The sequence below is a fragment of the Acanthochromis polyacanthus genome, chromosome 17 (assembly GCF_021347895.1).
Source record: "Acanthochromis polyacanthus isolate Apoly-LR-REF ecotype Palm Island chromosome 17, KAUST_Apoly_ChrSc, whole genome shotgun sequence".
NCBI classification, from domain to species: domain Eukaryota; kingdom Metazoa; phylum Chordata; class Actinopteri; family Pomacentridae; genus Acanthochromis; species Acanthochromis polyacanthus.
Window position 1 is genome coordinate 20,474,924 of NC_067129.1, and position 12,840 is coordinate 20,487,763.

At 40.6% G+C, this 12,840-nt stretch overlaps 1 protein-coding gene across 1 annotated transcript; it reads right to left on the reverse strand.

Annotated features, from left to right (window-relative positions):
* Positions 1-902: 902 nt before the first annotated feature.
* Positions 903-9,696, reverse strand: samsn1b (SAM domain, SH3 domain and nuclear localisation signals 1b). Its single transcript, XM_051937169.1, has 8 exons — positions 9,641-9,696; positions 5,620-5,697; positions 5,366-5,491; positions 2,690-2,813; positions 2,272-2,423; positions 1,875-2,075; positions 1,611-1,761; positions 903-1,269 (listed from the first exon to the last, which is right to left on the reverse strand). The coding sequence occupies exons 1-8, from the start codon at positions 9,680-9,682 to the stop codon at positions 1,127-1,129; spliced, it is 1,017 nt and encodes a 338-aa protein (XP_051793129.1). The 5' UTR covers positions 9,683-9,696; the 3' UTR covers positions 903-1,126.
* Between the last annotated feature and the right edge of the window lie 3,144 nt (positions 9,697-12,840).

The window sequence follows — 12,840 nt, forward strand, 5'->3', positions numbered from 1 at the left end:
CATAGCCCCAAAATCTCAAAATTAAGTGCATGAAAAATGTGTTTTTGCTCATAGTGGCTGATCCATTGACAACAAGAAAAGCACTCAGAGAGCGCAGTAGTCCACCAAGGCTGCTTAGTCAGTGTATCATTTCAGACGAATGAAATCTTGAAAAATAATTGTGGCAGAAAACACATCAGCATAGAATGTGACCATTTAATATAGATGTACCCACAAACAAAATGAGCTTACGAAAGCACAGGCGTGTGTTATGCATGTGTGTGTTTTGTACGGATACCGAATTCCGTGACCGCAGTATGTAGGCCGCGGGGATTAATGGAACTTGGAAACACTCCCACAATTTAATCAATTGTTCCTTGTATCTTTTCCAACAGATAAGTCTCAATACGTCCACAGCGGTCGATTTGAATAAAATCACAATGATGTGATCATCAGCAGGCAGCTGATGTAGTGTTCAATTGTTGTCATAGTTGCAGTGACGCCATGCCACTTTCTGGCAATACAGAAATCTTAACACATCCATGGACCCAGACTATAAGTCAAATCACAGGCAAAATCCAATTAGCTTGTCCTTTTGTCATTTCTGACCTTCCCTGAAAATTTGATCCAAATCCATTAGTCCATTTTTGAGTAATGTTGCTAACAGACAGACAGACAAACGACTGCCTCATAACTCCACCGTTCCTTGGCAGAGTAATGAAGAAAATGATTAATTACCGCCTGAGACAAATTTGGGCATCTTCAAACAGTTTAGTTTTACTAAATGATGCTGATATTATCATTGGAGGCAGAAGTGTAGTGATTTCTGCATTACAGAGAACGCTTACACATCTCATGAAGATGCTTGTCTTTGATGACTGTGATATGAGCTACAGTAACAATGTAACAGTGCTGACAAGAAAACCGATTCATAAAATATTTTATTTCAAGAAACAAACTTTTACAGCTAACAGACACCCATCCAGCAGTGGAGCTGAAGTGGTAAAAGCTCAGAGTGGGTGTTTTATTGAACCCCGTCAGAAGTTAGACTGTCGCAGCAGATAAATAAAAAAACAAGCTTTGATTCATAAGTCACATCAACAGCAGCAGCAGGAATAAAACCAGCATTAGAATGATTGGATTGTTCTTATAAATGAAGGTCTGCCTCCGTCGTGTTGCTGCCGGGGCTGTCGGGTGGCATGTCGCAGCCGGAGTCTCTTGGGCAGTTGCTCATATCTGCCTTCCTGCTCTCACTGGAAGTCTTGGCCTCGTTCTCCAACTGACTGACAGCTGTGAAGAAGAGAAGATGGGTCAGTCGAATGTGCTGTCACAGAGTTGAATAGATAAGCAGTAAGTAATCCTTTACAGTTATTCTTCCTGTGCATCAAGGCTGAACTGTCTGCAGCTATGTCCTCGTGTGTCTGGCTCTATTCTTGGACGTGCTCTTTGGGGTTATCCCGTTATCTTTAACCTCTTTAGCTGTGGCCCGGATACCCTCCCATCTTATCTGCTGGAGGTGCAATGTCACTTATCCCCTTTTCCTGTCTGGATCCAAACATCTCAGCATATTTTTTGTAGTGCGTGTGCTGAAGCAGTCCTTGAATGACCTTGTCTGTGTTTCCATTACTCACAGCCCAGTTGCTGCAGGGAGTCGACGGCGGCCAGCAGGCGCTGCCTGTGCTCCGGATCAGTCACATTCAGCTCCATCAGGTGATGCTCCCTCAGCCTCATCAGGTCGTCTACTGTTTGGTAACCGTTCAGCTGCAGAGACGAGGAGTACTCCTGATGCAGCGAGAGAAAACAACCCCATTCAGAAGCCAAAGGAACTTCTTGTTGTAGATAGATGATCGTGTTGCTACATGAAATGACTCCAAACATAAATAAGCAGAACGTACCTCTAAACTGAGTCGCTTTAACACTTCATGGACAGTTGATTTATGGCTCGCTTCATGGATTTGTGTTTCCTGGTGTGTCTTGGAGCTCTCCTCTGTTAGCACATCCACGTAAATGAACTTGAAATTTCCCATTCTTCCATTCAGCATGCCTGTCCATATTCCCATGGGGGGCTTGGCGATGATGTCAATGACATCTCCCACCTGAATGACAGCATAGTTTAGTTGTATTACATTTATTTGTTAATTAGTATATACAAAAAATATACATCAACAGCAATTTATTTAAAAAAAAAAATTCTAGATATTGATCCATAGTCCAGCTCCAGTATAATACACCTACAGTAATACAGACATACATATTTGATGTCATTTCTATTTATTTTCCGGACTTGTTTACCTTAAGTTTGAGGGATTCAGTGTCATACGGACTTGGCACGTAGTCTGTATGGACTCTTGCTCTGCTGCAGAACTGTCTGGTGTACAATAGATCATCGTCCAGCCTCAGACTGTCTCTGTTACTGGAGCAGTCTGACCCACTGGTGACTCCACCTGGGGAGCAGCACACAAACAAGGCTTCAGAAAAAGCCAGGCTAATTAATGCGCTTCATTCTAACTGAGGCATTCATGTCAGTAACAAGACAGCACAAATCTTAGATGGGGATTTGGTTTTTGGTTTGTCAGCAGATGGTGCAGCTCAACAAATTAACGCATCTGATGGGGAGCAACAGGATAGTTGAGCTTACAAGCAAGGATTGCATAATTCATTGAGTGCTGGTGTGAAGAGCACACTTGGTTCTGTGCCCCAACGTTCTTACTTGAGGAGCTTTGTCCACTGTTGTGACTGTAGAGACTTTCCAGAGAGTTACTGCGTCCTTTAGTCAATGGTCTTCCATGGTCAGTTTCTCTCTTCTCTGCTTCATCTTTCTGTAGGTCTCTTTTCTGCACAGTAAACACAACAAGTCACATTTTCACTCTGCAGTATATGCTTTTGGTCTTTTGTCATCTTCTCTGTGTACCTTCCACTAAGTATTTATGACAAACAAAAAGAAAGCTAACCAACCAGATAGCTGAGTCAGGGCACTAAGCTGCTGTGTTTGATTTCCTCTGTGACGGAACAGCTCAGTATCCCAGTTTGTGCTGGGACACGCGGGAAGAAAACGCTTAATCCTGCAAGTATTGCCTTGCTTTTTTAGCTGACTCCTAGGAGGTGTGTGCTGAGTATAATCCCCAACTACCTGTGCTAAGCTTTTAACTTCCTCTACCTGTACAGGGACTTTCACACCGTGGACCACATTTACAGCAGTCACTAAAACTGTACTGGTGTTCGACTTATGATTTCATTGTGTTCTAAAACTGCTTGGCAGATTTTTCTAAAGTGAGGGATGCTTGAGAATAATTAAGTGTGTGCTACTAGGTTTCATAGGACAAATTAGACAAATGCAAAATGACCCAGTTTACCAAAGCATACACTACCGTTCAAAAATTTCTGAGAAATGGCCTTATTTGTGAAAGTAAAGCAGATTTTTCAATGAAGACAACATTAAATTAATCACAAATACAGTTTAGACATTGTTCATGTGGTAAATGACTACCCCTGAATATCTCCATAGGGGTACAGAGGAACATTTCCAGCAACCATCACTCCTGTGTTCTAATGCTACATTGTGTTAGCTAATGGTGGTGAAAGGCTAACTGGTGATTAGAAAACCCTTTTGCAATTATGTTAGCACGTGAATAAAAGTGTGAGTTTTCATGGAAAATGTGAAACTGCCTGGGTGGCTCCAAACTTTTGAATGGTAGTCTATGAAAAAGGGACGTTGGCAGGCTCTGAATTCTTGCTATGTTTGAGGAAAATGAGATACTAGAGGTCTCCTGTAATATGCTAAAATTGAAAGTAATGCTCAAGTAGACAACTAGCCACAGGTTCACGGTGATCCTGTGCATGTAACACAGTGGATCAGTGACTGCAAAGTCATGTTTCATTATTTGACTAAATGTACATATCAGGTATAATTTATGACTCATCTAAGTTTAAGAAATGCTATGTTAATAGTAATGTCAATGCTACATTTTCACAAGCCTATATTCAATCAAATCATGCACAATGCTCACTGGTAGTCAAACATCTACATGTTGTTGGACTCATTTACCAACAATTGACCACCACATCAGGCATGGTAAAAATGCCACCTCTGAACTTGTAATGTGTCATAAACCGCTGGGTCAAGCAGCAGCATGTAGATCTTTTTGTCTGACAGCCAGTCTGACTATAAAAAAGCTTCATATTTCTATCTAAATGTCTACTGATGGACTGTAAGAGAGGATCATGAAAAGGAACAATCTATTAAGTGCTACCTGATCACACTAATTCAGGTATTTTGGTCACTTTTTGATTGCTGAACAACAGGAATTCATCATGCATATGTATTAATTATGTATTATCATGCAGGAGCTATGCATTTTATAACTGTGCTCTGTACTTGCTGCTGCCTATCTTGGCCAGGACTCCCTTGAAAAAGAGGTTCTTTATCTCAACGGGATCTCTCCTGATAAAATAAAGGTTAAATTTTAAAAAAATTAAAAATGCACATTAAGAATATAAAAGCGTAAATCAGCAAAATAAAATTAATAAAGTTGAGTCTAATTAAGATTTTACTATATTCACGCAAAAATAGACTGAGATGACCTAGAAGCCATGCTTGCTTAATATTATTTGTGTTTACTTAATGCAATTAATCATAAATGTATCAGAACTTGCTCCACTGAAGCATTAAACTCAGTTAATGCAGCTCTTCTATCCTCCTCGCTATGGTTTCAGTCTTTAGGTGGACCCTTGCTATATTTTTTCTTCTTGCTTTCATTTTTTTCTGTTTCAAATAATTAGCACACAGCAAAGCAGAGTATATAGAAAAAACACCATATTAATATAAAATTTTTGTTTTTGTCTGATCAACAGTCAATGATGTAAATGATTAAGAACCTACTAGCTTTGAGACTTATTAACAAATTAACTTATCCTTTACTCTCTAGAGTGCTGGTTGGTTTCTGGGTGCCTGGAAAAAATAATGAAACTTACTGAGAGGGTTATCAAGTCATATATGGAATCCAAATGTCAGTAAGGTGAGCTGGATGATGGAGTGTCATTTTTATGTCTTAAAAAAACAAGCTAAGGCAGTAGTTGAACATTTTATATGCTATGGGTCATCTTTTCGTGCTAGCTTGTGAACCGGGTTGACATATTTGTGTGTTGAGCCTGTCGGTTCTTGCTGTACTTTAACTGCTGAATTCAGCCCAGCTCGTAAAGCCTTTCTGTAAAATGACAGAATGATAGTTTGATTGATAGTCTGCAGTCAGGGCAGGTGTGGGGCCGACAGCTTGGTCTGCTCGGTAACAGATGTTATTTCATTAGGTGTGAAGTAAAGCAAATTAAGAGTGCCATGAAACCTTAAAACTGTCGTGTGTATGCAAGCTTTGTAGGCTGTGTGACATACGATGAGGGCTGTCAGCGCCGTCTCTGGTGAGGCCTTGACATGCGTCTGTCCGCTCTGTAATGAGGTCTCCATCTCCCTCCTCTTCAGCCACACTACGGTCGGCTCAATTTTCTGCTCCTGCTTTTGCTGTGGCAACAAAACACACAGTAAATAGAGAGATCCGCCACAGCTGGCCAGTAAAAACATGATGCACACGTGAGAAAGTGAAATTCCTGGATGGACAAGCTGGCAGCTGAGGTGGTTGGCTCTCTTACCGGACAGCTTCCGTTATCCTGCGGTTTTAATAAAGACGAGTGCTGTCTGAGGGCGTCAAGTCTCCCACATCTGGCCAGCTGTTTGGGTGAGATTAAAATGTGAGTTTTCTTGGTGACAGATGGCCGGGTGTGTTCTTCATGTGCCCCACATTACAGACAGTTTGTGTTTATTCCATGTTTGTGGCCATGTTGAATTAGGTTAAACCCTGGCAGCCATGCAGCTCCTAGATATGATATTCTCATATTTAATTTTTTTGTCTTTGGATACTTGCACTGATCTAAATATAGTTTATAATATGATAATTTTGCCCATCTGATGATCTCTAACCTTACATTTTCCTGACATGATAAAACTATCTAAGTTTCATTAAATATTGCAGTGGTCTTCCATATAACATCAGTTTAGTGGTCCCTTCTGAGCTGCTCTCAGAACATCTGTTATACTGACTGTTTGGCTCATTTCCAACCACTGGACCGTTGGTGAACTGAGGCCTCACTGTTACACACTGAACGCTTGGAATAAGCAACTGGTAACACTACTGTTCTTAATGCAGAAAACAAATATACTGGCAGTGATTCCATTTAAATCACTTACAATAGATTTAAACAGTCCGTAAGACAGATGTGACTTAGATGTAGCAATTTAACCTCTCGGTGCTCTACATAACGTAGTTCAGTCATAACTTCCTGAATATTTTTCTGTAAAAAGTACAATCATGAACTCTGATGTGTCAGTTAAGTTCAGTTTCCAGTCATTAAGTTAATAAAACTGATGGTATTCAAACATGGAATAAGAAAAGAGAGACGAGAAGCCCACAGCCAGATGTCAGGAAGCAGCTCTTCCATACAAGGTTTCTGACAGAAAGTCTCTTGCCAAACTCCAGTGTCCATGGAAGTATAATACATGAAAAGGAGCCAATGTTGACTGGACTATTGATTTTGAATGAGTGGATCATAGTCATAGTCTTACTAGTCTGAGCTGATACTTACTCTGCCAAGAAATGCATCAATTCTCATCACCTGCTACATATTTAGGTCATGCGATTCGGAATCCATACATACCGTACACATGCATAGCACATGCTTGTGCTCAGCGCAAGGTCATTTCATTTGTGGGTACATCTATATTAAATGCCCCACATTCTATGATGCCGTGTTTTCGGATCATCAATAACTAATAAACAAATGCTGCATTTCTTAAAAAAAAAGAAAAAGAAAGCTACATTCTGACAATGCCATTTGGTCGAATGAACAGCCTTGGTGGAGTATTGCACTTTTTGAGTGCTTTTCTAGTTGCTGTATGTGACACTGGTGAATGCTTTATAAATGTGGACATCACTGTAAACATCCCAAGTGGCAACCTCAGAGGCTGCAAAATGACGCTAGTACCACAGAGTCAACAAGGCAGTTCCTTGAATGGCCACTGGAGGCTGGTTCTAAAGAAAGTGTGTCTCCATGGACCCCCAGTGTTTAAAAATTTCCAACCTTTAAAGCAGAAATAAATGTGTTTTCTTCCTTGGTACAAAAATGGTTTTGGTTTCTAGAACTAATTTGTTCCGGTCATGACAGCTGAACAGAGGATGCATTTTTACATACTTACACATATAAGTATTACTAAGGCTTAAAGTTAATGCATAATTAAATGTGTGGCCACTTTGAATGATGAGCGGGTCACAGCACATTTTATCACACAGTGCTCCACTCCACTCATGCTATTAGCTCATTTTTAGGTTAGCCCTGAGTTTGGAGACAGACACTGCACACTGAGCTTCAAAACTGCCATTCAGGAGACACCACTGCAGGTATGTCCAACTTCCAGTTTTATATACAAACAATGTACCTCCCTGATTGCTGATAAAAAGCATCCACTATCAACATTTGCTGTTGAAGTGAGAGGCAGCTGAGTGTGTCTTGTGTGGAGCTGAAGGATGCTGTAGAGATACCTGCAAGCAATCTAAAACCAAAGACTACACAATAAGTAGGACACTTTATATACAGCTGCCGCCTTGTGCCCATGACATCATTTTCATCTAAAGTCTGCACAGATTCTTGTGCAATTATGTTAGCACATGAATAAAAGAAGTTTTCATGGAAAACATGAAATTGCCTGGGTGACCCAAAACTTTTGAACAGTAGTGTATAAATAATACATGTAAAGAAATTAGGGTGAAATTCTGTATGAGCCAGTTTCAGCATGTGTCCACACCATCACAGTCTCAGCTAGATTTTGATAGTATTATTATTATTGAGATTAGTTAGTGCTAACAGAGGCTGAAATGAAGGCAAGCTGTATAGTTTAAAATGCATAAAAAAAGCAATAAGGAAAAACAAGTATTAGCTGGAAATTTCAATTGCAGTTCAGTTACTCTAAATGTTCCCTAAAGAGCTCTGCAGTGCAGTTAGAAAGTCAAGCCTGCAAAGCACAGTTTAATGATACTTTGGACATCTGGGAGCCATCTGCAGACAAACTGCAACAGAGGCAGGGACACACTGCAGCCTAACACTGGCTTCTACTGGGCTGTGGCTTAAATAAGTCTAAGCTATTTATAGATCAAATGTGTTAAAGTTCAACAGCATTTACGACAGGACAAAAATGACAGCTAACACACGTGAGCTGCTAAGGAAGGTTGGTTCACTCAGTTCTTCAAAAAATAAATAGAAGGGGCTCTGCTCTTATTGCTTTTTTCATGGACGGAGAAAAGGGTGATGAAGGAATAACTTCCATCAGTTTTCAGTACAGCCAAAGAAAACAACATTTAAAAGAGCATTTCACAGTCTGTTTAACATGAAGCTAGAGCTATCTGCTGCTTGGCTCGGCAGAAAAACTGGAAATGAGGAAACAGCCAGCCTGGTTCTGACAAAGTTATATCAAGTAGGCTCTCTAATCCAGACCATAAAGTGCCATATTTTAAGATTAAATCAACAAAATGTAATAACAAATAATTCTTTAATTAAAGGGGCACCGAGGAAGATTTTTATGCTCGTAATAAAGTCTCATATTAATGTGGATGAATCTTCGTTATTTACACTTATTAATGCCCCCATTTTCGATTCATGAATCATTTTGGTTTTGTAAATATTTGTATTTTATTAATTTTTGTCGACTCGTCTAGAATTTCCTGTGAGAGACGGAGCGATTTACAGCAAATACGGTGTGTGTGCGCTGACGGAGCGTAGCAGAGCGGAGCTAGTTGTTTTTAGCAGTAGCAGAGCGGAGAGTTGGTTGAGAAGACGGCACACATGGAGCCGTCTTCTCAAGGAAGTGAACGGAGCAAAGTCTGCAAGCAAAAAGGTTTTCAGATCGACAACGAAGCAAAAGAAAAGTTCATCTTGGACAGGCATTTCAGAGGTGGAGAGAATTCCGGAGCAAAAAGGAGTCAAAACAGATGCCGAGCTGGCTGTGCTTCTCCTAGACAGGTACGTAACTTTAGCTCTTTGGAAGTTTGATACAATTCTTTTGTCTTTTGTGTGTGTTGCTTGCGATGTGTGGTTAGTAGACTATGGGATTAGTTTGACTGTAACTGGTTTAGTTGACTAACTTTGTGGCAAAAACACTGTGTGGGTATTGGCTAATGTAACGTTAGCTCGGAGCTACCGAACGTTAGCTCGGTAACAATGATTTCAACTCCGCCGGCTTTCCTGAGGCTCGCTCGCTCGTTTACGACGGTTGTGACAGTGCGCACGAGGCTCACGGGAAATGTAGGCAACGCTACATTTCCGCTAAAATCTTCCTCGGTGCCCCTTTAATTAAACTTCAGAGTTGACAAATGTAACAGATGTTATTTTATTTTTGCCAAATAGATAAGAGCATGAAAGCATCAGTGTTCCCATCTGACTATCTTTCAGGAAATGAAAAGCAAATTCCCCGGGATGTAGATGTTCCCTAAAATGCAGCATATTTTAGATTCTGTTGTAAAACTTCCTCTGACAACACTATTGGTTTACTGAGTTGGTTAGAAGCTATTGATGCGCTTTCACTCCCTGATGGTGATAAAAACCAGAGTATTTCAGTGCAGCTTACTCGGTTCTGTGAGAGGTGCAGGTCTGTGATGGAGCGGATCATTTGTGGGGGAGACCGAGTCACTGTTTGTGTCCAGTCCTGTATCAGACTCTCAAAACGATCCCATTCGGTGTTCCGGGGCAGCGACATGGTGCCACTGCAGGCCCACAGCTCATGTCTGGGTTGGTGGCAGGTGTGGTAGAATGGACTCCAGGGCTGTGGACACTCAAATGGGCTCCACAGATCAATTCCCTGCTGTGGACTCCAAGCCCCTTCCTCCTGCGGGTCTTCATGAGGAACTCTGGCCTCTTGGTGCAGGAGTTTCTGTGGAGATGCTGCACTTTTAGAGGACTTCTTCTCTGTCCTCCTACGCAGGGCGATGCAGGTTAGCACTGGTTTGTTGTTGCTCACCACATCCACCAAATGATCTGAAGAAGAGCAGAACACTCTTTGTATCAACTGATTCTGCACAGTTTGTTGGGCAAACTGAGAAACATCAACCTCAATAACTCACTGTTAGTCTCAGATGTGCTCTTCTCTTTTCCAGATCCAGTCTGATGTGTCTTCCTTGCTTGGACCAAATTCTGTAACTTCTTTAGTCTTCCTGTAGCCTGTACTGCGTTCCTGCTGTGTCTGCTGTAGTTTCACTGGCTAAAAACAGGACCAACCGGACGCATTAGGAGTCATGTTCAGAACAAGATCATTAGATGGGAGTATAGATAGCAGTAAACAACTGACAGAAATTGCAATATGTACTTTGCATTTTCCTTTTCTAAGTACATTTTGCTGATTAGAACACAGGAGTGATGGTTGCTGGGAAATGTTCCTCTGTACCCCTATGTAGAATTTCCATTAGAAATCAGCCATTTCCAGCTAGAATAGTCATTTAGCACATTAACAATGTCTAGACTGTATTTCTGATTAATTTAATGTTATCTTTATTGAAAAAAATGCTTTTCTTTCAAAAATGAGGACATTCTAAGTGACCCCAAACGTTTGCATGGTATGCTTTTATCTCAACAGGTTTTTAAATGTGGTATTTTTACTCGCGGTGGAGTATTTTTAGAGTTTAACAATACCGGTAATTAAAGTAAGTAAGTAAGCGATCTAAATAATTCTTCCACCCATGATTAAATCATGTACCGTGTAAGCTAACGACAGGGCTAATCCTTTTAAAACCTACTGTTTTCTCTACACAGCCATGATTTCAAACAGTCTCTTCATACAGATGCTGGTCAATCATTTGTTGTTGTCCTGTTGCGATGCCTCCGCTACAGTTTCACTTTTTGGCATGGGAAGCAGGAAAATCCAAGTGTGTCAAAGAATACACAGACAATATAATAAAGGAGGTTTATATGTATAAAGTAAAGTGGACAATAAATCAGACTCAGATGTTTCTTCAATGTTCACATTTCAAACTGTCAACCTTTGTCCAAACCACAAACCTGCTGAGCTGAAGCATTAGCCAGATTCTGTACTCACACATGAGCTGATAAATCTATTTTCACCTAAAAGCCCTCACATGACACTGGACAATTTCACCATGATTTAATCTATTTTTCTCCAGTTACATCAGCAGAGTGTGGACGGTGAGCAAAGATAAAGAGTCATTTCCCTCACATGCACTGACATGTGCACAAGCATCCAGGTAGTGCAGGTGTCCTGCACTCGCTGCCATGTGGGTAAAGGATACAACCTCTACCCTCTGCCAGCTGCACAGCTTTGCAAATAATTATCATTTGTGATGCTAAAGTGATTGTGCCCCACGTGTGAGTGACAGGCAGTATGAAAAAGTTCAGCATTGTCCACCATGTTGTTCTGTTCTACCGGCTCTAATCCAAATGCGATCTTACTTTGAGAATATAGAGTTATATTTATCCTGGATAATGTGTTCATTAAAACCTGTAAAGTGACAGTAATGTGGTTTTACCTCAGCTGGTGGATCCGTCTGTGTCCTGTCAGAACTCAGTTCCTTCACTTTGTCGTCTCTTGTCTGCTTACTGCTCTGACTGGGAGCTTTACACGTCTCTGTAGGATCAATTCACACATGGGATAAAGCTTTAAGTCTCCTTCATTCATATAGTGTGAAACATACAAATCAACAATACAGTTGGTATTCAACTTAGAAATGGGTAATGACATCACATTTTATTGTTTTATACCAGTTTATGGCATCACAACAAACACTCTGATGAATTCTTTCTTTGCTAAATTGTCGTGAACTGTTTCTGAAACCTAAAGTCAAACCTCAGCGGACTGTGGTTACAGTGTAAGCATTTTGGTTTTGCTCATGTGGGTGTATTTCTTTACCTCTGCTCTGGATTTCTTTTGGTAAAATAGGTCCTTCTTGTCACCAGATGACATCCAGCAAGTATGATTAATGTCTCTTTCTGCAACAGACAGAGTGGAGGGAGAAGAAGGTGCGTAGCTGTCTTATTGTAGCTGTACAGACAGAAGTTCAACATGGAACATAAGATCAAGATGAGCAGTGTGAGCCTCTAGCTGCTACTGTGTCAGATGGAGTCAGAAATATGACTATCTGTGTCTGTGATCGCTTTATACCAACCTAATATTCCATTATCCAAGGCTGATGTTGGCACACATGATCTAAATGAGAAATGATTATGTTTATTTTTATTTTCTAGTGCAAGGGAGGTAAAAATGAAATGAGAAATGAACCCCACTTACCTTCTATTCCTTTTTTAATTTTGTTGCACTTTGAGGTTGGTTCTTGGCAAACAAAGACAGAAACAATTTTTAGCTAATAATTAAGGAAGAATTCAATTGGAGCCCTGTGGCAGCTGATGAACTTTGCATTTGTTTAACTAGTATGTAGGTTCTGCACTAACTGCTGGCACACTCAGTGGCTTTGCAGGATCTAAGAACACAAGGTGTTGGTGGTTTAGGTTTTGTCGACCAGTGAAGATGCCAGATCATCAGCAGTCACTCCTTGCTGTGTGAGTTTACACACTCTTGGTCATACAGGCTGCCTTTATGTTGTATCATACAGACTCTGTGGTCAGCTAGTGATCTGTGTCTGGGCTACAAGTCAGCAGATTTCAAATCAAGTTCAATGTTTGAAAGTTTCTTTCTGCATGTAGCTTCAATGTTTTATAAGGTCTAGGTATGAATAATGTCTTACAGATAGCAAACTTACAGAGTTTATGGATGGATCCGAGCCCTCCACTCAGCTCTGTGCCTCAGAAGAGCAGGACTGCACT

Bases quoted from the DNA above. Each gene is read 5' to 3' on its own strand.
- samsn1b (XM_051937169.1), bottom strand. From the start codon at position 9,682: ATGATCCGCTCCATCACAGACCTGCACCTCTCACAGAACCGA. The intron at 2,424-2,689 runs GTAAGAACGTTG...GCTGCTCCCCAG, and splicing joins CAGTGGACAAAGCTCCTCAA to GTGGAGTCACCAGTGGGTCA. The intron at 2,076-2,271 runs GTAAACAAGTCC...GCTGTCATTCAG, and splicing joins CTGAATCCCTCAAACTTAAG to GTGGGAGATGTCATTGACAT.